This window comes from Oenanthe melanoleuca, chromosome 2, assembly GCF_029582105.1.
Source record: "Oenanthe melanoleuca isolate GR-GAL-2019-014 chromosome 2, OMel1.0, whole genome shotgun sequence".
In the NCBI taxonomy this organism is placed as follows: domain Eukaryota; kingdom Metazoa; phylum Chordata; class Aves; order Passeriformes; family Muscicapidae; genus Oenanthe; species Oenanthe melanoleuca.
The window spans coordinates 38,173,955-38,200,521 of record NC_079335.1 but is presented as its reverse complement, the minus strand read 5'-3'; the positions used below and the strand labels follow the sequence as shown (position 1 = coordinate 38,200,521).

Here is a 26,567-nt window from a genome sequence, read left to right as displayed (position 1 = left end):
ATAATAGAAATAATTTTCAAACTCAGAAGTATTTGTCAGGCACCTTGTATCTGTGGCATTTTACCAGAAACAGACTTTAAGGAAGACACAGATATTCTGTGTTGGAGGGTATTTCCCCCTCTGCTCACAATAGTTGTTTCTCAAGGAAGTAAACTTGACACAATCTGTTCACTTTAACTCATTCACCTCCCTTCCACCAAAGCTCTCAAGCCTACTAACTGGAAATTGAAGGCCTCTTGTACTTCTTGAGTCAGAAAGCTCAAGCTTTGGTCAGTTTTAGGTCTTAGCAAACATAAACAGGACCTGAAGCTGCTTGCAGAGAACCACCACTGCTTGTTTTATTTAGAACTCAAGTTCTCTCTTATGCTTGAAGCAGAAGCAGCAATCTGATCCTTAATGGATTATATAAAACTGTTCTCTGTAACTCTGGGCTTTGTTTAGTTGGTTTAAGAATTAATCACAGTTCCTTTGAGACTTAAAAGCAGCAATAAAAATGGCTGTTTTGTTGCTTTACATATGAAGCTTACTCTTAGCATTAATGTTGGTAGAAATCTAAAACTGGAAAGACAACTAGGTAGTGCCATAGTTCAGTTTGGTGACTCTACACACATGTCAAAAGAATAAACTTGTTAAATTCAATGTGTTCATCAAAAATGATGAAGTTTTACAACTATCACTTGCAGCATCCTTTGATTGTGACACATATGGGAAAAAAAATCCAAACAGAATAAGCGTTCAGTCTTGCACAGCAAGAACCAATAATTGAAAACTTGGTAGTTTTATCTAAATATAAATTTTAATTCAGGTACTTGTCTGTGTATAAACTAAAATTTTGGCCAAAATCAAACCCCTAAATTGTTAAAAAATATATTTTTCATGAAGTGCTGCACAACCATATAGTTGCCAGCCTCCAAAGAAACTGGGATGCCCAAGTTTAATTTTCCTGGTATTTACAAGTGCATATTCTTCCTTAAATATACAGTCCTCTCACACAGCATTCTGATTGTGGTTTCTGCTGTCCTTCTTCACAAAAACCATCACAGAACTATCTCTGGGCACACATAAGAAAAGAAACAAGAGATGAAAACTTGCAAATCATTTTTATTCAACGACGACCGTCATTTAGGCATCGGCAATAGTAACTTCGACTTCTACGCCGGGTTCGATGCTGATGGAGGTGATCTGCTTCACAATCTCAGAAGGGCTGTGCAAGTCAATGAGCCGCTTGTGGATACGCATCTGGAAGCGATCCCAGGTCTTGGAACCCTCACCACAGGGCGTCTTCCTGGTAGTGATCCGCAGGGTCTGGAAAGTCAAACACCAGGTATTTAGATGGTGCACTCAGAGGAGTAATCCACAACCAGACAAAAAGGTGATCCCCTACAAATATTGTGTGGTATCTGTGCCATTAGAAAGTTAGCTATTAAGTCATGGTCTACTGATGTTAACACTCCTTCCTTACATGTTTAATTTCATTTAAAAAATTATTTCATTATTAAAATAAATTGAACAGAAAAGCCCCTTCCACATTCAACATATTTTGCACTTAACAGTTATTCTAGGTGTGAAATCATCTTTTTACACTGGGTCACCTTCAGTTTAACAGCACTGCTTTTCATTTCACCTTTTGTTCCTGAAAAAAATAGGTTTTTAAGCACACAGTTGCAGAAAGCAAACCAACTTTTAAGAGAGGAAAACAGTGTCAAGTACCTTGGTGGGCATGCGAACGGGTCCCTTCACCTTCAGGTTTTTTTCCTTAGCACCTCTGATCAAGTCAGCACAGACTGAAAAGAGACATGCAACAGCTCAGGCCTTGTGACTGTTTTACTTGCTTGACTTTTTAAGCAAGTATTTTAAACAAGATGTTGGCTCAGAATAGCGTATGAGTGATCACTGCCATTCATTTTAAGCATTATCCTCATAGCCAACCACATACAACTGGAAGTGTTATGACATGGTGACCAAAATCACGGTGCAACAATAAGCAAAACCCATTACTACAAGTTGAAACCATATTTAAGCTGTTATCAGCCTGAAAATCCTACAAATAGTAACTTTTTTTTACATTTTTATTATGTGATTAAACACTGGCAAAGCTAGTTCCTAAACAAGATTAATTTTTTTTTTAAAGAATGTTATACTAAACTCTTCATAACACAACAAAATATCAAGAAACCAGTGCCTTTCAGTTCTTATACATTCAGAGTGTGATAATTCTTTCAAAATTCCCCATAAGAACTAAAAGGAAGAAGCTGCACTCTCTTACATTAGTCATTATGACATAAGTTTTTCTGCATAATGAAAACCCCCAAAACACTAACTTCATTAAAAATTAAATCAGAATTTTTTGGTGTATGAAGCACTTGGGGTTGACTTTGCAAACCAAGGCACATACAAAAAGGCAAACGGTAAGATCCTTAATTACAACTGGTTTCAACACATTGTACTTTGCAATGCCCTACATGGCACCTATTATTCATTACCTGACGAGTTCTCCAAGTAAACAGAGAAGTACTACTCACCCTTCTCCAGTGATTTTACATTGCGACTTGTCAAGGTAATTCTAATGCGATGAATCGCCACCTCTTGTTCCACAGGTGCTTTGCCAGTATCTTTAAACGCCTAAAAGGTTGAAGATACAAACATCAGACACTGCAGTGAACACCAACTCACACTATCCACTGCCTCTTAGAAACAGATTTCTGAAGTGCAAAAGAACAATTCAGCTATGGGACTGTTTAACACTATTAACTAGAAGGGCATGGTGGCACGGTAGAAAAAAATAGGAAGAGAATGAAAGGGCAAAGTGCTAACGCTAATGAAAAGCAATTTTTTAGTCTAACTGCATCTCAGCATGGGAAGCTGCAAGCACACCCTTCCCTGGTTTACCTATACAGAGCTGGCACAAACATTCCTATTCCGTTCCTTTTCCTCAAAAAAAAAAAAAAAAGTATTTCATTCTTCATGTATCTTACAACTTAACCTCACCACAAATGAAGTAGTGAAGATTTGATCAACAAACCTGCAGCAACTCACACCACGACAAAAAAACCAGGGGCACCTGGCTAGAAAGACTAATTTGGCCACTCACGAAACTGATTTGAGGAGCTTAAACAATTAAACACTTGCAAATAATGGGGCATTAATGTGAATTTAGTGAGCTGATGAAATAGTAAAAAATGAGTAAATATCTTAAGAAAAGAGGAGAGAAATATATATATGCATATATGTCTATATATATATATACATATACGTCTCTAAAAATACAAATAGGGGGGTTGCCCAGAGGATGGAGCCAGGCTCTTCTCGGTGGTGCCAGCCAGCAAGACAGGAGACAACGGGCAGAAACTGATATACAGAAGTTCCACCTGAACATGAAGAACTTCTTTACTGTGCGGCTGAGCATTGGGACACTGCCCAGAACGGCTGTGTGTGGAGTATATTGGAAATATTCAAGAGCCGTCTGGACTCAATCCTGTGCCATGTGCTCTGGGATGACCCGCTGTGGTCCCTTCCAACTTGACCTATTCTTCGATTCTGTGGAACACGGGATGGCACAGTGACGATGAGGTGCTGCCTGCCGCATTAAGTGACCACGTTCCCTAAACAGCCGCCTGTAAGGGCAGGGACACGAGGCCGGACCAGCCCCGCTCACGCCGGGCTGCGGCCGCCTCCCCTCGCCTTCGCTTCCCCCGGAGCCGCTCCCGAAGAGAACGGCACTGCGGGGCCCGCAGGTCGCCCTGGCTGCCCGCCGGCTCGGGGGGAGCTCCGGGAGCCGCCCCGGCAGCCGAGGAGCCTCCGCGCCCGCCGGGACGCGCGGCGCTGCCCCGGGGCCGAGGGCCTGCACGGCCCGGGCGGGCACGGCGGCCACGCGGCCGGGCCGGCGCGGCGGCCCCGCTCCCTCCCCCGCCCCCGGCGCTCCCCCGCTCACCATGGCGGCAGCGGAGCCTTCCTGACCGACTTATTCCCGGGCTCGGGCGGCGCGGGGCCCAGCGAACAGCGGTGAGCCAGGAGGCGGCGGCGCGGGAGAGGCGGGCGCGCCGGCGGCGGGCGCTTATATAGCGGAGCGGCGCCGCCTCCATCCGGGCGCCGCGGGACCTTTCACCCGCCCGCCGGGCGCGGAAGCGCCGGGGCGGGGAGGCCAGGCCGGGCTGGCTCCGCTTCCTGCGGGATGGTGGCCCTGCGGTCCGGCTGATGGCGAGCGCAGCGGGACCTGGGCCCGGCAGCTGCTGTGCCCCTGCTCGGGCTTGGCCGTCCTGCGGGACACAGCCCCTTCCCGCTCGGGTCCCGCGGGCATCTCGGGCTCCTGCTCGCCTTCTCCGGACATTTCGGCGTTCTGCGGAGGGAAGGCCGGGCCTGGCGCACGGGCGAAGCTTTATCGCTTCCACTGGTAGCGAGCCCGCTCCCGTCTGAGCCTTCGGGTCTTTTATCTTCTTTCATTACTGAAAGGGACAGGACGAGAGGACATCGTCTTAAGCCGTGCCAGGAATAAATCCTTACTATGCTGGGCATTAGTAAGGATTTATTCACAGGAGGAGTGATAACACATTGGAATGGTCAGCCCAGGGAGACGGTGGGCACTGTTCCTGGAGGTGTTTAAGGGAAGACTGGTGTGCCATGGTTTACATTAACGCGGTGCTGCTCGGGCACAGGTTGGACTCGATGGTCCCACAGGTCTGTTCCAGCCCAGTTGAGTCTGTGATTCTGCACAGTGGAGGTGCGAGAGCAGGAGTTTTAAATAAAAGCTCTCATTCTATTCATGCTTAAATTTAAGAACTTAAATTAGTTTTATTTATGGAAGTTCCATTATCTGTTAAGGTTGGCCATGGGAGGGATGTTTTTTACTGACATTGTCTTTGATTTGGCTTGGACAGTGGTAATTGTTAGTCCCAAACCAGGCGTTTTGCTGAAAATATGTCTGTTTCAAGTTACATCACTGGAGAAGTAGTGAAACATGTATTGAAATTATGGCCTATAGTAAGGTCACTATGACTGTCTTTTAAAATTAATAATTACATTCTAATTTGGAGTTCTGCCCAGGAATCATAGACATGTATAATGTTAGCATAACTACTGCACCTCTGGAAGCTTATTTATTATTGCAGTTACTCAAGAAAGCTTACTTGGTATTTTAAGATGAACTTTCAGCTATCACACTGTACTTCAGTGTATTTTTTTCTCCTACCAGTTGCTTTAGAGGTCTTCACTTGGTCCTAAAACCTCATGTGATGCAGTTGCCAACTGTTATTGTTTGTATATGCCAACTGTTCCATTATTTAGGCTTGTTTGCACTTGGATTATTTGTACTCTTCGAAATCTCTAATTTACTTACATCTTCTTTGAAAGTACTGGAGGCTGTATTCTGATAAAGCAGCTCAAAGAAATGTGGATACAGAAGTTGTCATCCTGTTGCTGTTTCCTGAAATGCAGCAATATCTTTTGCCAATGGAGATCAGTACTTGAGAAATCTGTTTTGATGATAGTCACGTTTCTCTTGTCTCTTCCTCCCTGCAATGAAAACATCATTTGGTTCTGGGCCATTTAACAATTACATATATACAATTTTTGAACTCGTACTGAAGGAACCCATGTTTATTCTGTTACCAGCTATTCCAGCTACTTCCTGAGGAAGTTTTCCATCTATAAGTGTTTTAAATTCATCACTCTTAAATACATGACCTCACAGTGATCATGCTGAAGCACTTAGTTTTCCAGTAATCCAGATGGTTCCCAATCAGCAGCCTTACTTCACTATTTACTTAGAGCTTTTATGAATGTTCTTTGTAAACTTTATTTCCAGATAAAATACTGAGTACTTTGCTGCCAAGAACTAATTCCTGTGGGATTCAATTAGAAATATGTCTGACTGACATGGTCCTGTAGCCTTAGTTTTAATTTGCTTGCTATGAACTGTATGTGCAGAACTGTGCCAGTTTCTTTGTGTCTTGCTGAAATAGTCAATGTTACAAATGTGTTATATCAACACTGTTCCTATTGTCTACCAAACAAATGCTGTAATTGTGTGAGAAAAAAAAAAAAAGTAATTACAAAAATATAAGTTTTCCATAGATTTAAGCTGTGTAATTTAAGTACAATTTGCTCATTTATTTCTTGTTTCTGTATGAAGTAGTTGGTTTGGGTTTGGTTTTTCCCCCCTAGGATTAAGGCGAGGTTGACCGTAAGTTCCTGAATTTGTTCCTTTCTTACTTATATTCCTAGTATTGGCATTACCTCAGCTTTCTTTGAGATTTTTCTTTTTTCTTTTTTTTTTCTGAGCTTCCCCAGATTTCTCAGAGCTTATGGAAAATCCACATTAACAGCACACAAGGTGCCTTTGCCAGCTCTTAAAATTCTTGGATGCAGGCTATCTGGAGCTGCTGATTTAAAAACCGCCTCACTTCTGTTCCTATGTTTAAGGCTTTCCATGGCTATTGTTGGAATTTTCTGATATATGTTATTTTTCTCCACAAATGTGCAGAAATTTATCTGAACTTTGTTTTCTCTGAAATACACTATATATTAAAAATGCTCCTTGCCATTCATGTGAGTAAAAAGCCATTCTAAATACAACTTTTTGCTTATCTTGTATTTTGTCATTCTTAACTTCTAATTCATATTTTGTATTCTGCCTGGTTTTCTTTTGATTACATACTGCTTTTCATGTAGGTTTTTCTCCCCAGATGATGCTAACTTTAGTTAAGAGATTGTCATTCTGTGACTTAAATTAATACCCAGTAGCCTGTACTTTTTAGGTGAAGCTTCCAGGAATGTTTTTTTCATGTCAAGTAATTAAGAAGATAAACTATTAAGAAGCAAGACATGATTTTGACATGACTTAGTGGTCTGTAGCAGAAACAATTTGATACCTAATTTAGTGATTTATCATGCAGAGTATCAGTCCATGTGCATTCATGATACTTTGATTTTTTGAGGGGGGTTACAGATTACTGGGATTTTTTTTCTCTTTTCCTTTGACTAGTTTGTCCTTCAGAAGAGTAGATTCTGGAATGAGTCTGTGTGGCAGAAGGAGCATTTTCTGGGGTCAATCAGGTCTTTCATAGAAATTTAGTGAAATGTAGATTTTTGTTGTCTTCTGGTGAATGTTGAACCTTTCTGATGCACTTTTGGCTGGGTCAAAGGACAGACATACTCCCCAGCCTTTGCAGCTTGGGTTGTGAACACCATTCATTTTTTTGAATAGATTGTTTATTTCACACTGGTGGCCCATGAATTGTTTTGGCAGGGCTCACAGTAGCTTCCTTAACTGCTATGTCACTTTTCATAGTGGTTATTTCATGTGGGCATCTCTCTGGAAGCTGTTATGGTTGTGGCAGCCTAATACCTCTAGTACTTGCTTTCAGTGGTGATTAAGATATTGCTATTTACTTGTAAATAACTTCCTTCTCCAAGGTCACTGGGATCTGAACACACTTTTAAGGGTTTTCTTTGAGCTTCTGGTCTTCAAATACCTATGAAGCAGGATCATATGAAGCAGGCTTCCACAAAGGTCATCAATAGATGGTTGAGTCTGTAAACCAGTCATGAGAAATCCAATTTTCAACCCTTTTAATAAAGGCTACAGCATCTGCTTGGTCTTAATTGTAGGTATCTGCTTATCCTCTTGTGTTAAGTTTCTCAGTCGTATCATGTTGCAGAACTCTCATCCGAGTTCTTTGCTCAGGAATTGGCTTTCTCTACAAGTGCCCAAGCTACTGGAACTTCAGAAAAAAATCCTGGAATTAAAATACCCCCCTTTAAAAGACTGATTTGTGTAGATGGGTAGCTGCTAACTGGCATTGCTCTCTGCAGGTAGCAGGCAGACAGAATGCACAGCTGGAGTTCTCATATTGCACTTAGTCTGTCCATTTTACGTTTTCTAAATTTTCATGCCAATTCTAGCATAAAGCTCAGCATATAAAAATGTAACCACCCATCAAAATACTAAGCTCTCTTTAACTTAAAAATTCCTCATGTAAGCATGGTAAACATAAACTAGGTCTGTGATTCAGAAAAAGAGCAACTGTGCTTTGATGTTGTCCTTTACTATTGACAAACATTGCCACAAGTATTCATTGTTAGGAGATGTTTTCAAGTGGGCAACATCTTCATTATCACCACAAGCTCTTTTCTTTTAAATGTGCTTTATGCCTGGCAGATAATACACTTGGCTTCTAATATCATTGATGTGGTTAGAGCAGAACTTCTCCCTTGTCAGCCTGTTTTTGCCTTGTTTTTCTGACAGATCATCGTGACAAAAATTACAAAGCTGCTGATAGGCAACAGCTTGCTACAGCATTTCTAGTGACATCATATCTGTGATACATCATTACAATATGTCTTCAAACACTCTGGCTGAAGCAGCATTGTCCATCTGGGGGGCTTTCAGGAGGATATTTGAATTTGTCCTGTTCCAGTTCAATCTTAATTTTTTTTTTTTTTTTTTTTTTTCCAAAATTGATGAGTTATGTGTTCTCTGCCTCCCTGGAAGAATGTTTGTTTTCTCCCCACTCCTTGCTCTGCAGATGTGATGCTTCTGTCAAATTTGTAGTAATGAAAAAAACACTTTTTGCAGAAAATGACTGTAACTCACACAGCCTTGATAGCAGCTAAGGTGGTTTATTGATTAGCAACATGTAATTCGCTGGTAATCAATGAACAATATATTGTGGATCAGTATCAGCACAACAATTGAAATGACAATACTAGAGGCTTACAAATTGCTGGTAAGCACCTACAAATTTCATACTCTTCTGCAACTGATCCCACTTACATAGGCACACATTCCTTATATGCACTTCCACTCTCTTGCAGGAAGCATGGGGTACAATACACAGTCCCACCTTTGGAAGCCTGTGCAGCCATTCCACATTCCAGGAGGGGTGGATCCCTGCTGTTCCTTCACCCTGTCAGTCCCCTCTGTCTGAAAAGAGGTGGCAGCTCCTTTCCATGTCTGATGAGGAAGGTCTTAGAAATATTAGCACCTAGCACAAGTTTTCTTCTAATAATCACAAATTCTCATGCTCCTTTTCAAGCTTTGTTTACCCCCCTCTTGTTAATCTAATTCCCTGGTTATGATTTAATCTGGATGGTCATTGTCTTAAGCAAGCTTTGTTATTATTAATTTCCTCTTAATGTTATCAGGTTTTGGGCAAACATCCTCTCAGAACATGCCAGTTTGGGGATTCTGTTCACACACACTAGTTATATTCCCATTCCTACCCTATCATCTGTTGTTATCCAGGCCAGGTTACCAAGAGTGGGGGCATGCAATTCCTGTACAAAAAGTCTCCAGCAACAGCCCAGTGAAAGCAGAACTAGTGGGCATACAAACAGAATTGTGGGGTCTTTTGCATCCAGTTTTAATTTTGGAAGTCACCTCAGAGGACTTCATGAGGGGAAAAGTTAATCAAGTACAAAAAATAATAAACTTCACAAATCTCTACAGTCTGGATTTGGCCACTTGAGGCAGCATCACTTGGCACTGTTGTGATCTTTCTCACTTTGTGACAATAGTTCAAGATGACTGCAGTAGTTAGTAGAATATGTGGAAAACTTGCACCTACTCAAATAACATCTATGTGACTCGTTGAACAGAACAAGCTCTTTTAACACCAGAACTGGAAATGACTTTCAGGACACAGATTGTTTTGCTGCTCTTACCTCGCTGGCTTCTCTATGGATGCTTTGTACTGAGAGTGTTTAGGAACTAGTGGCACATACTGGTGCATACAAACTCTCACAATACTGTGCTATGAAAGACTTTGGAGTTGTCTTTCCTCCTCACGTCTGCCTCCTGCAAAAGGTGGAGGTGAAGCTGCCAGCTGCAGGGTATTAGCATGTTTGGATGTCTGTCCTGAAGGAAAAAAAGTGGTGTTTAATTTTTAGCAATTCTGTTTGTCAGTATATGTAGCCCATAATACATTCCCATATGTTTCAGAGCCCAGTTATGAAGTCACTGATCTTGGGATTTTTTTTATCCAAAGAGCAGTTTAATCTAATGTAATTCTTTGGCGAGACAGAGTAGTAGGGAATTGCTTCACGGTGCTTGTGCTGCTTCTCTTTCACAGAGAGGGATAATTTAAGGAATGGTTCTGGCCTCACACTGCCTTATGACTAGAAGAAAAATTTCTCTTGATACGAAATGCATCACTCCCTCATGTTTAGATTTTTGTTCCTGAAAAGTTTTTCCTCATCTCTTTAGGACTGGTGTCCTTTTGTGATACTCTTGATCCAATGGGTTTTCAGATGGTGAATGTTTGCAAGCACGAAATTTAGCAAACGCTTGCCACAGATGATGAAGAGACTTAAAGCAAGGGGTGATTTCCACCTTGATGTTACAGTACCATTAGAGCCGGATATTAGTTGCAACTTGCAATTTTATCTAGATTACATCCAGGTGTTGGCCTTCTGTGGGACTTGAGGTGCCCTTCCCAGCCCTGGCATCTGGAGAGAAAGATTAAAGCCAATTCAGCAATGCTTCTTGTGTTGTGACTTGACCCTCTGTGAACTAGCCAAGCTAAATTACTCAAAACCTGACAGAAACAGGGACAGTAACATAGAACTTAGGACCTGGAACTAAAGGAGATACTGTGGTGTTAAAGATGTGCTTTAGAAACAGGAGTTAGTAGGCACTGAGGAAATAATCACGCTGTGATTGCTCAGAACAGCTGGTCAGATCCACAACATAACATGAAAGTGATCCAAGAGGCATCAAATATGAAGAAGTTTTGGTTTCAAAGGGTTTACTAACTTCTCCACAAGGCTAATGTGGCAAAGTGGCAGCTGCAGTTTACTGCATGGAAGTTATGAGGCTGCAGTAACAGGGCAGGAACAACAACCAGAGTTTGTAATATCATTCATAGAAGACCCAGAGGTTTTGTTTAAGGGAACATCTTACTAGGAGATTACAGCAAGTCTATGGAACATCTTTCACCTAAATGCATGCCAGAAGTTCCTACTTTGTGAAAAGTTCCCACTTCATGAAAATGGGGTTTGTGCATGGCCTTTCACACCAGTCTACAAAATGTGGTTGGAAATGTGGAATATAGTTTGCTATATTCTTCCCCTAGGAAATGATATAAATCAGAAAAGTCTTTTTTCCCCTGCAGTGATCACTTAAATAACGTAAGAACAACTGTATGTAAATTAATGTGCACTAATATGCAAACAATTACACATCCAACATTCCTGCCTCCATGCTCAGTGGAATCCCCAGCAACAGGTTTTCCAGGTGCTAATCAAGGGAAGCAGTATTTTCTACAGGTTTAAAAGTGAGGAGAAGGTAGTATTACCATTTATTAGGGCTGTGGTCAAGCATTCACTTTTTAGGCAAATAAAATTAAGTATTGTGGTAAACACAGAAGGTGGATTTGAGTATGGTAGCCATGTCCCCTGAAAAAAATTCAGAAATATTAATACTTGTCATTTTTTCAGCTCTTTGACCTTGTGTTTTTAATTTATGTATGAAATGCATATGTTTAAAAATATTCTTTCAATAATTATGATTGTTGGAAGTAATTTCTGAGAGCATCCAGCAGTCACTTCATCCTACCAATAGTCCCTTACCACACTGCCACAGATGTATTTCCTTTTCAAGAGTTCCTTACCTGTTCAGAGGAATAACTGATTCTTATACACTCTTGTGAAATATTCCTGGTGTGAGGTACGGCCAATCCCTTTTTCTGGCAGGAACAAATGCTTATGCTAACACTTAGGAATTATTTCTCTTTTTTTTTTTTTTTTTTTTTTTTTTTTTTTTTTTTTTTTTTTTCCCTGGGAAAAAAGGTGAAAGCAGCAACACATCTTTGATACAGAAAATGGAGTTTTTTACTCTTAAAATCTTGCGTATATAAAGGAAATTTCTTTTCCAATGAAAAATCTACCAATGCTTTGTGTACTAGCTTACATTGCTAAGTCATTGGTGCTGGTTAAATATAGCACTAATCAGAATTCATAATAGTGCAATTGTAAAGAAAAGGAAATAAAAAACCCTCTCAGGAAGTTTGGGGACTGGTAATGGCTAGCAGAGCATTTAAAGGTGGGCAAGTTTTCAAGACCAGTTGGGGTTTTGGGGGGCTGGGGGTGAGAGGAAGTCTATGCTTCTTTCAGCAAACCAAGAGACTACTTTGAGCTGGTGGAAACAGGTGACCACTCTGAACTGGATCAGTGGCCTTGCCTGATTTTAAGCACTAGTTCAAGACCTTAATTTAAGTCATGCAGGATCCTGACAGTCCAGTGGGCAGGTATCTCCAGCATGCAACACAGAAAGCCACATGCCAGTATAAACTTATTTTTCAGTGAGAGCTTCACTGATTGAAAAGGTTGTAGCAAATAGGTTTGGATTTTGGGGTGTCTCCTCTCTCCCTGTCTCTGGCTTATCTCATTGCCTCCTCCAGCTTCCTTGTCTCCAATGTCTCCATTGTCTGCCTGAGCAAATGGCTCTTTTGCTAGGATCAGTCAGGTAGTGCTGATTTTTATAATCAGGACACTTTTCAAATGCTGTTTACAATTCAGTATAAAACTTTTTAAACAAACTATGCAAGCATGAAAATGTTTTAAAAACATAACTACATTTGTTTCCTCTGAAAGTCAGCTGTTGGCAGGAATGATTTATTAAACTTTAGTAATATCTACTTCTCCCCTTTCAATCAGAAAACATTTTATAACAATCATTTCACTCCCAAAAGCTGTATAAGGATTGACAACTTCAGGGGAGGTCTGGAGTTCTGTCACTTTCTTAACAAAGAGAAATCATTGTGACATTCATCTGTTGGCATGCTAGTGCAGTGATACATTCCTTCAAAAGCTTTCCATGTAGCTTTTGTGTTATCTGTAAACCATTTTATTGGAACTCTTGGATAAGCAAAAAGGACGTGGAAAAGGTGTATGGTATCTCTCTAAACTTACTGTATTATGTAATATATAGTATTAACTACTAATTAAAGAAATGTAGCCTCCCCAGCCTATCAGTGCCCTTATTTTCATTCAGCTTTTCTACAATCTCTGTTCAGGTGCAACTTTCTATACTTGTCTCTGGGACGAGCTCCATTTATGCCATATCTGAATCAAAACCCTCTCACCATTTTTAAGTAGTTGGGAAAAATGCATGACTTGAAAACAAAACTAGTTTTCCTTCTGCCCTTGTGGAGGGAGTGACTTAAAAAGAACTGGACATTTACATTTCCAATTTGCAGCCTACTTTGCTCTTTGTAGCCTGGCACATGTGCAGTAGAATATTTATTAAGTTATGAATTGCCCTATTATCCCAGGTGCCCTGCAAAGGCAAATGCAATCACCTCCCTGCTCTGCTGAACACTTGGGCTATTGAACTTCAGCCTCGTGCTCTGAGAAGTCCAGGGGTGGATGGTGGTGCCTCTACTGTCAAATTGTCCCATGCCATCCTTAGCTACTGGCAGACTGGAATAGATGCCAGTAGACTTTTTTGTTCCATTTGCCTTCTTTAACTGGTTTTAAGGCTTTTCTTTGACAGGCAGACAAATATTTGGCAGCTGGGTTAACTGAAGCATAGAAAGAGCCTCTTTGAGCACTGCATGAAGGTATTTGCAGCAGATAAATAGCTAGAACAAAGTAAAAGTAGAATATTCCATGTATAGTTAATTTGAAAAATAACCATTTGTTTCCTATCCCTATTTTCATCTTTGTTGTAACAGATGAAATTATGTACACAGATGCTAACATTGCAAAAATTGATATATGAGTCAAACAATAAGCATCCACTTAAGTCCCATTGAATTTACAAGTATTTGTGGTCTATTGTGTAAAACAGTTTTTGTTTGTTTTCTTTGCTGTGGTATATGTTACCACAGAATAGAGAAACAACCCATACTTCTTCAGACTTATGTTTTCATACTTCCCATCCTACCTTCTCAATTGAGGATGGGCCCCTTTCCAAGTCATGTAGTATTTTTATTGTTTGAAAATAGTGATGGTACCACTTTCTTTCTGGGTTGAGATAAAGCATAATTAAAAAAAAATGTAGGAAGAGAAGCAAAGAACAGAACAAGCCAAATACAGAGCATAGCATCAAGCATTGTATCTTATGCTAATTTCTTTTAAAACCCTTATGAAAAGTCTCTTAATATTTCTACTTGGGATCCAAAGACACTAAACCTTCAGTAATAACTATTGTAATTGAAGATTAATATGGAATTATAAGCTTCAATACTTTTTCTCTTCCTTATTTATCATTTTTCCTAGAAACTGTTTATTATAATTGCATGTTCCCATGCTTCTAGCCATCTTTTCTTGTCTTTCTTCTAATCACTTGACTGATAAAATAATTGTTGCACTTCACAGAGCTCAGGATAGCATGTATCAGTTGCTTTTCATTGTAAGGCATGAAAAAGAATTAATTTTAACCTAAAACCATTCCAGGACTAATTAGTATTGGCTCTTATCTGGGGATTCAGTTTGAAATAGGTGAAGTGACAGAAAATTTCTTAATTTCATCCTGTCAAGCTTTATGCATGTGCCCATTTGAGGAAGGAGATGTGTCAGGAGAGATTGGGATTTGTTATAAAATAAAAGAAAAAAGGCCAGAATTAGAACTTGTAACTCATGGTTTCCCTTAGTGGACAATATTGTCTGTATAACCAAGAAAGCACAAAATACAACACTCTAATATGGATAATATGTCCAGGGCTACTGCTGTTGCTTACTACCCATGAGAATGCAAGCACTTTACAGTATCCTCTTTATATGTAAAGAAAACATGTGGTCCAGCACATCCGTGACTTTCTTGTTCTGGCAGAGGCCACCGCATTGTCCCAGATGTGTCCCACCAGGGCCGAGCGAACCCGGGGGATGACAATCTCCTGGAAGAGCCGGCGGCAGCCTTTGGAGCGCAGCCGGTGCTGTTGGCCGCCTTTGCCGCAAGGGTGCAGCGCCTGCTCACGTTCAGCTCGGTGCCTGCCCGCAGCTCGGGTCCCTCCGCACAACTCCTTCCCGAGCGGCTGCCCCGGGGCTATCCGGCACCCGAGCCGGGCATTGCCAGCGGCAGGTTTCTCCAGCTCGGTAATGTCTCTGAACGCCAGCGCAACCATCCAAGGTACCCACTGCTCCGTCCAGTTCTGTCTCCTGCGCTCTAGCAGAGGGTGCTCCATCCCATCCTCCAAGCCTTTCACGGAGCTGTCAGCCTGCGCTGAGCCCGGTGCTGATCTCTGGGGTACACCACTAGAGACTGGTCTCACACTGGACTTCGTGTCACTGATCACTACCCTTTGAGCCCAGTAGATCAGCTAATTTTCAGTTTCCAGCTTTCAGTCATTATTTCATCAGTTTCTCTCTGAGGATGCAATGGCAAACAGTGCTAAAAACCTCCCTAAGGTCATGATGAGCAACCACCACTGCCCTCCAGCAGCCTGTAATCTCATAGCAAAAGGCTACAAAGTTTGATTTCCTCTTCATGAAGCCCTGATGACTATCCCAATCACTTTTTTGTCCTTCAAATGTTTACCAATGATTTCCAGAGTATTTGTTCCACCAGTTTTCCAGGGATTTAGAAGATGTTGACTAGCTTTATTTTTCTAGACCCTCATTTTTGGCCATCTTGCAGAAAGGAGTTATATTTATTTTCTTTCAGACCTCAGAATTCTCTTCCAAGCACCATGACCTTCCAAAGACAGCCAAGAGTTGCCTGGCAGTGACAGTGGCAAGCTCCCTCAGCGTTTGTGAATTCATCCCATCAGAGCCTATGAACTTCCACAGGCCTTGCTTGTTTCAGTGTTCCCTAACCTGATCTGTCTTTACCAAAAAGTAAGTCTTCCTTGCTTCAGACCCCACACTGGTCTCTAATTCCTTCATATTTATTATTTATGCTTGAGTTTAATCAGGAGCCCATTTTTTATCCTTGGAGGCATCCTGTCACCTTTACCTGATTTCCTGCTCATGGGGATGGACAAGTCTTGAGCTTGGAGAAGGCAATGCTTAAAAATCAACCAGGTGGTTTTGGCCCCTCTTCTCTCCAGGATCATATCCTGGGGAAGTCCTTAAAAATAAATTTCCTAATTACATGAGTGACATCTGTACAAGATACATTACCTGATTCCATATTAAAGGAAATAACAGATACATAGAGATTATTTTTTGGAAGGAGCCAATATTGCTTTCACTGGAAGAATTGCACTTCATAGTTGTGTTGGATTATATTGGAATTCTTTAGGAACACTGACAGCATGTTGATAAGGCTCTGATTGATATATTCCCTTAGGGTTTCCAAAGGTATTTGAAAAATCCTTCACTACAAACTTTTGAAAGGTACTAAGCAGCCACATTTAGGAGAGAAATCTGGGGTTGGATAAGTCAAAAGACAGGCACAGGGGGTGAAACTGTCAGTTCTCTCAGCAGGAGAAAGTGTCCTCTGGTGTTTCAGGGGATCCTCTGCTGCCCAGCACATCCACAAATGAAGTGCAAGAGGGGGAGCCAGAAGACAAACAAATTTGATGATGGTGGAGTTACTTAATTGCAAGGGCCAAGTACAAACTGGCGGAAAGTAATTCAAGGTATATTAGTGTAAAGTGAGGTGAACAGGCAAAATTATCATCACACAGAACCAAAGATTCTGAGCTGTTACACTGGAGATATTTCTTGATTAGTAATAACTCAGAGCTCATTAGCAATCAAAATCAAAAATAAAACAAACCTTTGAAGTTGATAGAAAAGAGACCATCATTATGACAGCAGAGTATATATAGTGTACATCTTGAGTGCTGTGCAGAGCTCTCTCTCCCACTATCAAAAGAGAACCCCATAAAATTGACAGAAACATCTGCAGAGCTGATTATACTTCAAGAGTAGATCTTGGCCATTCAGTATCCTTCTGTCAAGTACAACAGAGGATTTGAAGGGTGCTTGATTTTTCACAGAGGCTCAAGTAGCACTTGTTGATGCTAAAGTATCATTAAGCAAAAAAAATCACAGGTTGCTTGCAGTATAAGCAGCAAGCTTCCTAGACTAGCAAAATAAATACAACACAAGCATTTAGGAACTACTAAAGAATCTTAATTTTGTTTTTTATTCTTTTGAAACCTACAGAAACATTTTTATTTAAGGCTTGATGCTGAGGTGAGGTACAGCAATGGCTTTATCTAAAATTTTATCTTGTAGTCCCTCAGCTAATAATATCAAAAGTTAACTGACTTATTATGATAACACCTATAAAACAACTTCTTTATTAAATAAGTTATACAACATTCACAAAAAAAAAGTTCTAGTTCTATAGCACAGAATATATTCTACAGCATAACTATTTTGACAGAGAAACATGGGAAACTTTTTCCAGAATTTACTTCAGTGTTTTTTATTCCAGCCATCATTTTCTATTTCCACTTAAGGGGGACAGAAGACCAAGAAATAGTTAAGCTTAGATATGCTTTATAAACCATTAATTTCAATTACTAACCCAAATACCATAAAGACCTACAGAATCATCTCAAATTCACATAGTTGCTCATTTCCAGGATTTCACGGGGCTAAGAACAGATGTGTGTCAGAAATCAGGAAACTGGCTCAATTCCTTTGGGATTTTTTTTTTTCCAGAATGGAAGCAAGGGGGAGGAAGGGTAAAGAAGAAAAACCATTTGACTGAAACATCACTCTTTCTCCTGTCTTAAAAAGAAGCAGAGGCTTGGAGCAGAATGGCAATATCAGCTACAGCAGGCAGTTCCAGATAAGGGCTCAGATGTACAATTATCTGTTCTGATAAGTCAGGGATCAGAGGTTTTTTGTCTTCAGCATTGCCTACAGCACTTCCTTTCCCAGACACACTACAACCAGATTAGGAAAGATAGCAGATAAGACATAAGCAGTGCAGAGGATAGTTCAATAGTGTATGCTTTGAGCACCAGCACAGGAACATTATTACAGCTGTAAGCAAACTTCCTTTTAAGTACTTCCAGTATCTTGTCCAATGCTGAGCCATGGGTTATAAAGTAAAATAATCCTCACTTTACCATTCTTTCCCCCCATTTTTAAAAGCTCTAAGACAAAGGTTACAATGTTCCAACTAACAAGTAGTAACTTGCTAGTAGCTAACTACTGTGTAACTAACACACCTGGTAGCAGGGAAGTCTTTATAAAAAGGACAGGTTGTTAATGCATCCTTGCAACTCTTAGTAGCCTTAAACTCGCGAAAAGGTTCTTTATTTCAAGGAGTATGTGAGTAGTTCACATTTTCCATATCAGAAGCAGAACACTTACTGAAATTAAGTACAAGTTAAATAGATCACTGACACTATTTTTTTTCTGCATTCGTTGATTTGTGATACCTACTCATTCCTTGGTAAATGAAGAGGAAAAGCTCAAATGCACTACCCTAGCTGGTGTCAAGAACTACTCATATTTGAGATTTTAAAAATACCAAAAGGTATTACATATAAAGAACCTTCCAAAAGCAGACCCTTATTTGTACTTCACTTACTTACAACCTACAATTTTTCTGCACATCACATTTCCTAGTAAGCAAGGCAGCACACAACACATCAACCAGAAAAAGTCATATCTGCCAACATATTCATCTTTGCCTCTATCCCCTTCCAGGGTAAAACCCCACCGTTTCATTAGATATCTTTATTTTTAATTTTCTTATATCAAAACAGTTTGGGTTCTTTTTTTTTTTACCAAATATAAAGAAACAACAACAAAGCCTTAGGATCACCCAGAGGCTGAAGCGATGAAAAAGGAGAGAAAAGCCGGCGGGCGGGATGCAAGCAGCCGAGTTTCTAGAGGCTGTGCCCGAGGGCGCGGAGGCTGGGCAGCAGCTGCCGAGCGCTGGGGCGGCGCTCCGCGCTGGCGCGCCAGCAGCCGCGGATGATGCGGCGCAGCGCCCGGCCCGCGGGCGGCCCCCGGAACACCGCGGCGCGCAGCGGCGGCCGCAGCTCGTAGGCGACCACGGCGTACAGGACGTGCTGCCGCTCGCCCAGGTACGGCTGCTCCCGCATCACCATCTGCCACAGCGTGATGGCGAACGAGTAGATGTCCGCTTTGGCCGTCACCCGCTCCCCCTTGAGCAGCTCGGGGGCGCGGTGCGTGTACGTGCCGCCCTGCTGGCAAATATGGGTGCTGTGGGACAAGCCCTTCTCCAGTTTCTGGGAGCACCCGAAGTCTCCGATCTTGCACACTCCCTGCTCAGTGATGAAAATGTTTGCAGGCTTCAGGTCCAAGTGCACAACGTCCTGCGAGTGCAGAAAGGCTAAGCCTGTCACGATGTCACAAGAATAGCGCACAGCCTCTTCCATGCCCAGGGCCTTCCTTCCACATCCTCCTTCCTCATCCTCCCCCTGCCTCCACGCATCCCCGGTGCCGTAGATCACATGGTGCAGGGTGATGTTTCCCACGTACTCCATGATGATGGTGCCCAGGCTGTTGTCGCTGGCCGGGGCACACGTGCTGGCAGCCACCACACGTACCACATTGTCGTGCTGGAGCTGGGCCACGTTCAGCTCCGCCCAGAAGCTCTGCCGGGATGCCAGCCGGTTCTTGCTGCTCTTCTTCACCTGCTTCACAGCCACCGTTGCACCACGGTAGGTGGCTTTGTAGACAGAGCCAAAGCCCCCAGAGCCTAGGGGCTGCAGGAGGCAGAGCTGCTCCCAGTCGATGCAGCACCAGGACAGGCGTGGAGGCAAGCGATGGGTCCTGGCTGAAGAAGCTCCTCCCAGAGAGCTTTTGCTGCCCTTGCCAAGGATAACTAAAGGACTGCTGCAGGGGCGCAAATCCGCGGAGGGGGAATACTCAAAAGAAAGAAAGCAATTAAGAGGAATAGGTGATGGCATAATACGAAGGAGAAAACAGCAGGCAGCTACTAAGACAGAAGACCAGAAAACTTCCCTGACAGAAAGGACTCTAAACGGGCTTCCAAAGCCTTTTATCCTCCCTTCACCATTTCCCCTCCCTCCCCCAAATGAACTGCATCTGTCACAACTGTCAGAACCAAATCAGGTTCACCTGGAAACATTCTTCTCCAGCCCTGAAGCAAAACTCTAGAAAGTCAAGGCAAACAGATTTAAAGCTAAAAAATGATTAACTCATAAGTATATCACATCATTTCTAATCTCAAAAGAAAAAGAAATATGTTCTGCCCATTGAATGCCTCTAGCAAAATGCCCCAGGAGTAAATAAGGCAGTGACTGGTGAATGCATTTCACCATGGCTCCAGGCAGGAATGATCAGCATCAGGTGCATTAAACAGCTCAAAGTCTTTGTCAGTGAAGCAGCTGAAGTGACTGCTAATGTTTGATGATGCTATGGCAGGCATAAATATAAAAGTGTGTTTGTTGGAACCTACCACTTCAACCTGACTGGGACAAGGGGACTGGTTTGGGTGCTCAGCTTTGCCCATGCAGGACCATAACCTTAATGGCAGCATAAAGACAAATAATGGTTCTGTATCATCCTTTCGATACAGTAACTAGAATTACACATAACTATTTGGTCATCTTCCTATCACACCCCATGCACTACTACAGGTGTGTATTTTATTTCTGGATCCTTCTTAGAAAAATTATTCCTGAATTTACAGAGCTGTTCTGGCAGAAATCAAAGAAACATAATTTTGTGTTAGTGGTCCATGTGGTTTTTAAAGGGCTTTTTGGAATTTTGACCCTCTCACATATTTACAGTGCTCATGCAAACTGCCATAGTGTCTGGTACCTGCTGTACTGTAGCAGAACACCCTTATGAGATCTATACAGTTAAGGATTTTTGAATATTCCAATATCTTTCAGTGCAGGTTGACAAATATCTTGGAAAACTTGGAAGCCATTTCCTACCTCCTCACTCTTCAGAACCTTCCTCTGAATGTCAGATTTTTCAGTACAGATTCTGCCATGGGGCTTCAGACTGGCAGTGCCTTTTTTCTCCAGGGTTTATCTCTGGGCAGCATTGACTCTGCAGACACTCCCTGCAGGGGTTTCCTGGTGTTTTCTTTTCAGTTTTGGTTGTTGTTTTTATTGGGTTTTTTTGTTTGTTTGTTTGTTTTTCTCCTCTGGATGAGTAAAATGCAGCACAGGCTGCTGAGGGGGGTTGGAGGGTAGTAAGACCATGTGCAGAACTGGGGTGTTCTCCACTTTGAGATGGGTTCAGTTGTTCACCTTAACACACAAACCTGATGTCCCAAGGTCATCTTCTGACCCTCTCTGAACTCTATATCATCTCAACCAGAGGGTCTCAAAGACATCACTTCTCAGTGAATCAGTGATGGAGATCTTACCCAGTACTGAAATTTAGGAAAATCAGGAGAAATTTGCTGCAGGAATTCACAGGGAAGCAAACTTGGACCACAGATGAATGGGAATGCAGAATTTGGGTTCTCGTCTGGCAGTGTGAAACAGGCAGGCTGGGGAAGATAAATAAATAAATAAATAGGTGCTAATAGGAATTGTTAACAAATGAGAGTGCAAAGACTAAGGGATGCCAAGAGACCCGCAAGGGCAGTGGGTGGGACAGTTCCTGCAGACGGGGCTGCCTGACAGCACAAGGCTCCTCTTTCCTGGCCCCTCCCAGAAGTGCAAGAGGCCCCTGGACCCTCAGGTGCTACCACGTCCCGTGAGCTTCCCATTGCAGAGCATGAGCCCATCTAATGCCCCATTGCTACCCCTGCTTCGGGACATTTCTCCAGCTCATCAGTTACACAGGGGTGTTTTGGGGGTGAGGGAGGATCTTTAGTGTCATTTTAAATATGCAGTGAATATGCTATGGATATAAATAAGCTATGGAGATAACAGGTATTAACTTTCCTTTCTTTAGCAGCACCACGATGTAAGCTTGCATGTGGAAGTCTTGATTTCCAGTCTCTGCAGGGTATGTCTTCTAGGCAGCTGAGTTCTGATGGAAATGAAAAGGTGCAGAAAGTGGATGAAGCTACATAAGAGACAGAAAAGATTTTTATGCCTGTTTTCTGAGTGCTAGTAGGGCTCCAATTCTTCAGTGGGCTTCTGTGCAACATAGTTTATAAAAGCACCAGAAAGACATTTCTGCTCTGAATTCTCCAAGCCTGTTTTCACCAGGTTATGGTGGAAAGGTTAAGGGAAAGTTGGGTGTGGGGAGGCACAGGTAGGAGGATGTGTGGATGAAAAGACCGACCACAGACCTGTTAAGCCAACAACTACAGCAGCCTATCTGATAATTGTGAATGCTATAAGCCAGCAATAAAATCTATGTTTATAAAATAGGATTAGGGCTGTTTTCAAATTTCTTTGATTAAAATAATCCAAAAGGATATATCACGCCTTCCATATTATTATTTCCAAACTCCATGGCCACATCTGTCAGTTGTCCTTTTGTTACTGTTTCAGGTAATTTCCTTGTTGCCCTATTCTGTCAGAAATCTTTCTGTTTTACCCCGCCATGGCAGACATTGTTGCCAGAAGCCATCAGTACAGATTGCCAAGGGAACTTTTACAAGTGACAGGAGGGAAGCACAGTCTGTGTCCCGTGGGCTGCAATGTGTCACAGCTACAATAAACTGCAGCAGCAATGGCTTTGTTCCAGGCTTGTGTGTTGTATTTCTGCAAGTAAAACATACCTGTGCATGCAATGCTGCAGCAGCTGCCCAGCCCAGTCTGTGCTCCTGGATGAGAAGGAAACAGAATCTCACTCAGTTCCCCCATTCATATTTCACTTGCATATCAGGAATACAGGAACTCTTTGCTTGCCTTTGTTCTTAGTTACTGCTGCTGTTTGTTTGGTCACTGGACAGGAGTCAGCCCGGACACCAGGGGCCTTAAAGGGCTGGCATGGATACAACCCAGGGCACGTACCAAACACCAGTTTGGTTTTCAAGGTGCATCACTCTCGTGGTTAACAGCCAGTTTTGTCTAAAACAGGAGAAGGACAGGGCTGGGGATTGCAACTGACTTCAGCGAGTTTAGGAGTGTATAGTTATACACTTCTCCTAATGATTATTTCTTTGTACATTTGGTGGTTGTACCATGTAACTATCCCTTGAAGGCCTGGCTATCCAGAGGCTTCTGAAAACTGCCTTACAATACAGAGGTATTGTGTTTCAACACATTGTGTTTCTACTAGGTTACTGTGTAACCTTGCTAAAGGAGCCAAATGTAGCTCTTCAGTACTTAAATTACAGTCCTACTCAAAGCAAGACATCTCCATAGCCTGCGGCTTAGTGACTTCCGAGAGGTTTCTTCTCTGTTTGAAACCAAGAGTTTTCTTTTTTCTCCTTTTACTGTTAGTCCCTCTAATCCCAGTTTTTTAGGATTTGATGCACAGAGTTTCATAGTCAAAGTGTTGCTTCTGGTCACACCTCATAGACCTCAAATGATATTCAGAGTTGCCTGAAAGGGATTCTGATATGATCAATTGCACAGGTGTAAGTGATAGCATTCTCTGGAGCTAGTCCCCACAGAGGCTTGCTCTCAAGATAGGCCACTGATAAACCCTTTTTTTTTTTTTTTTTTTTTTTTTTTTTTTTTTTTTTTTTGTTACAAGAACAAGCCAGAAAATTATCCAGTTCATATTTCAGAGTTGGACTGTTTTTGGTGAGACAAATGACACTCTGGAACCACAAATACAAACAAGTTTTCATTAAAGGAGTGAAAGGTAAACCCAAATGCACAGAAAAAAATAATCTGCAAGAACTGTGATGCTGTTTCACTGCTGAGACATAATAATAATAAACATTTTAAAAGGTTAAACCCTAGTTTATAAATAATACGATCAAGTTTCAAACACACACTGCCAAACAGCTGTTTGATGCTTTTTTTCCTTCACACTAAGGTTTCTCCATGTGTTCAAGAGCAAGAAGCAAATACTCTCCTTACCTGAACACACTGAGGTTTAACTCAAGGCACCAGAAAGGCAGGTGAGGTTTCACAGTTAATTTACAGGGGTCTCAGTGACCAAGGTGGACCAGGGATAACAATCTGAGACCTGCTGCTGTAGATTAATTCAATTAATTAATACAATTTCAAAAAAGCACCTTGTGACAAGCTAAAAGAATCCAAACTTGGGGATAAAGACAATGAAGTGTAAACTACAGGCTCTCACCCACAGCAGTATTTTCTGGCCATGCAAAGATGGGTGCCTATCCTGTCAGGTTGACTGCTGTCACATGGCAGGAACCTTAAGCAGTAGTTGCAGCCAAATTGTCCAAGACTGGTTTTGCAGTCTTGCCCCTGGAGCAAAGCTGACTTTGCTGGGTCATTTAAGACTTGTAGCTTTAGGACTAGGAAACAGGTTCAATGCTTAATGAGAAAAATTAATCACGTACAGCAGAGGACTCAGGGGGTAATGTTAGTGCTAAGTCCAGTGCTGGGAGGCTGCTGCTTTTCCAGGTACATGGATTTAATGCTGATACCCAGACTGAGGCACAAAGGGGTGAGTCTCACCCAGCAGCTTGCACAATCCCATTAACACAGATCACATTCAGCTCTGTGATGTATATTAAATACACTGCCCTAGCAAATGTGGTGTCTTCCTGCAAACACCACCTCTTTGGAGAGCTGTAGAGTAGGAGAGGCAAGAGAATCAGCTAAATTTGGTGGCTCTGAAGTGGTGGCCTGGCTACTCTGGTGGAGCACAGCAAATTCTCAGAGGTTGCCTTAAGCTAAAGTGTTTTAAGCCCAACGTTGAGATGGGTCATACAATGCAAGTACATTATTGCAAGGCTTTCAGTGTGTAAGCAGAAGCCTCTTGTAAAAATACTGCTGACTTCAGCCCAAGCTGAACAGAGCATATTAACTATGGGGCAACCCTGTAATACTTCATTGGTGTAAGAAGTCAAACACTGACAAAATAAAAGGGAACAATTTTCACGTGAGACTTCAGAAAGTTTGGGACTTTAGTCTGTCTTTGTTTGTCATGAATGTTTGATATTTGATAGTCTTATGTTACAGCTCAGATGTTGCTCACTTATGGCATACAAACCATACAAAGCCTTTCTTTTATTTTTATTTTCAATATAAGTACTTGTGAAGGAAATGTAAGGATTTACCCATGATCATGCATGTAACAATTTAACCCAAAAGCCAGTAAACCAGGCACAGCCTATAGAACTTTTCTGCTGAAACTGTATCTAGGAATACACAAGGACAGCTGACAAACACCTTCCTCACTGGAGCCTGTGCACCCTTTAGATAAACTGCTGTCTCTCATAGATTAATCAAGCAATTGGAAGAAACTCTTCCAGCTTGCCTGCACAGACTGTGTTAACTTGGGGATATCTTAACAAACAATATGATTGACTCTGGACTTGTAAAACACAAACACTTCAAACATTTTGGAGGAAACCCAAATGTAAAAAAACAAAACTAATTTATCAACTTTTCCAGCTTGGATTACTCTCCCATGCATGCATGTATGCATACATACATGTGCACACAAACATTCACCAGTTTAAGCAATGTACTGATTTTTAGAAACTGTGACTCTTCAGGTTTTCTGTACCACTTAACACACATCAAGCAGAGATCTGACACGTGAAAGTGACACTATCCATTCTTCTGTGTACGTGGCAGTTCAGTGCAACAGTGAGAATCAGCCCCATGGTAAACTATCAAGGGATCAATTCAAATGATTTCCAGCTCAGCCACAGCAGGCATTACCTCTGTTCTCAGAGCTCAGCTGACAGCTGATGTCTCTTTGGTCCCCTCTGAGGCAAACCAGCTTTGTAGCTGGTGCTCCTGTGATACACATATCCCCAAATGAGACAAGGCTGAGGGATGGCAATGACAATGAAGAACAGAATTGTTCATTATATTTTTTACAAATACTTATCTCTCTGAAAATGTTCATTACTTGAGGACATGCAGAACATTACAATAAATAAATAAATAAAATTATAGAAAAAGACCAGGCAAGCTGTTAAACCTTTATTAGGAGTAGAGACAGTTCATACTGAATTACCTGGGATGTAGCACATGAGCAGGAACTTGAAACTTCACACTACTGCTGGGGTCTGTCATTTTCAACACCATTATCTCCAGTGTTCAAAACACAAATACAGTGTTGCTGTTTATTTGCTAAAAGCCCCAGCTCACACTGATAAGCACCAGTTAATCTTCCAATATACTTCTCAAACTATTAAGTACAGATTAAATTTTGTAGCAGAGTTATCTTGCTGTCCCACTTGCTGCCTGTTTGTGATCACCAATCCTTGCTCTGTGAACTATGGCAGCTCCCACTTTGGAAAACTTAATTTCTATCCGATTTTATAGAATGTTTTGATTTGCAAGGCAGGGAGACCAACAGCATGTAGCTGCTCAGTTCTTGCTCATCCAGCAGTAGCTCTGCATCAGTTCTGGATTTCTGTGTCAAAAAAACATTTTTCATCCTAAGGCATGCTTGTATGTGGAAAGGAAAAGAAAGGGAAGGGGAAGGGGAAGGGGAAGGGGAAGGGGAAGGGGAAGGGGAAGGGGAAGGGGAAGGAAAGGGGAAAACCAGAATAGCCTTCCTCTTCCACTCCTGGAGGACAGCAACACCAGGTACAGAGGATACTACGGAATAATTTCTCTGTACTTTCTTATGCAAGTTTTGGAGAGGTGGTTACAAGAGAGAGAGAAGAGAAGATGTATGTGGCTCTGAATTTAACAAGGAAC

General features: G+C 41.8%; 2 protein-coding genes and 1 non-coding gene across 3 annotated transcripts; all 3 read right to left on the bottom strand.

Annotated features, from left to right (window-relative positions):
• Positions 1-1,081: 1,081 nt before the first annotated feature.
• RPS20 (ribosomal protein S20) lies at positions 1,082-6,556 on the bottom strand. The gene is made up of 4 exons (XM_056485291.1): positions 3,932-6,556; positions 2,523-2,622; positions 1,711-1,784; positions 1,082-1,305 (listed from the first exon to the last, which is right to left on the bottom strand). Exons 1-4 carry the CDS (start codon positions 3,932-3,934, stop codon positions 1,123-1,125), a joined length of 360 nt encoding a protein of 119 aa, XP_056341266.1. The 5' UTR covers positions 3,935-6,556; the 3' UTR covers positions 1,082-1,122.
• On the bottom strand, positions 1,864-1,927 carry LOC130250459 (small nucleolar RNA U54). The gene has a single exon (XR_008839986.1). It is a non-coding gene; the product is annotated as a small nucleolar RNA U54 (small nucleolar RNA).
• Positions 6,557-18,737: 12,181 nt separating the features above from the next.
• On the bottom strand, positions 18,738-19,799 carry MOS (MOS proto-oncogene, serine/threonine kinase). The gene has a single exon (XM_056484701.1). It carries the CDS (start codon positions 19,785-19,787, stop codon positions 18,738-18,740), a length of 1,050 nt encoding a protein of 349 aa, XP_056340676.1. The 5' UTR covers positions 19,788-19,799.
• Positions 19,800-26,567: the final 6,768 nt, after the last annotated feature.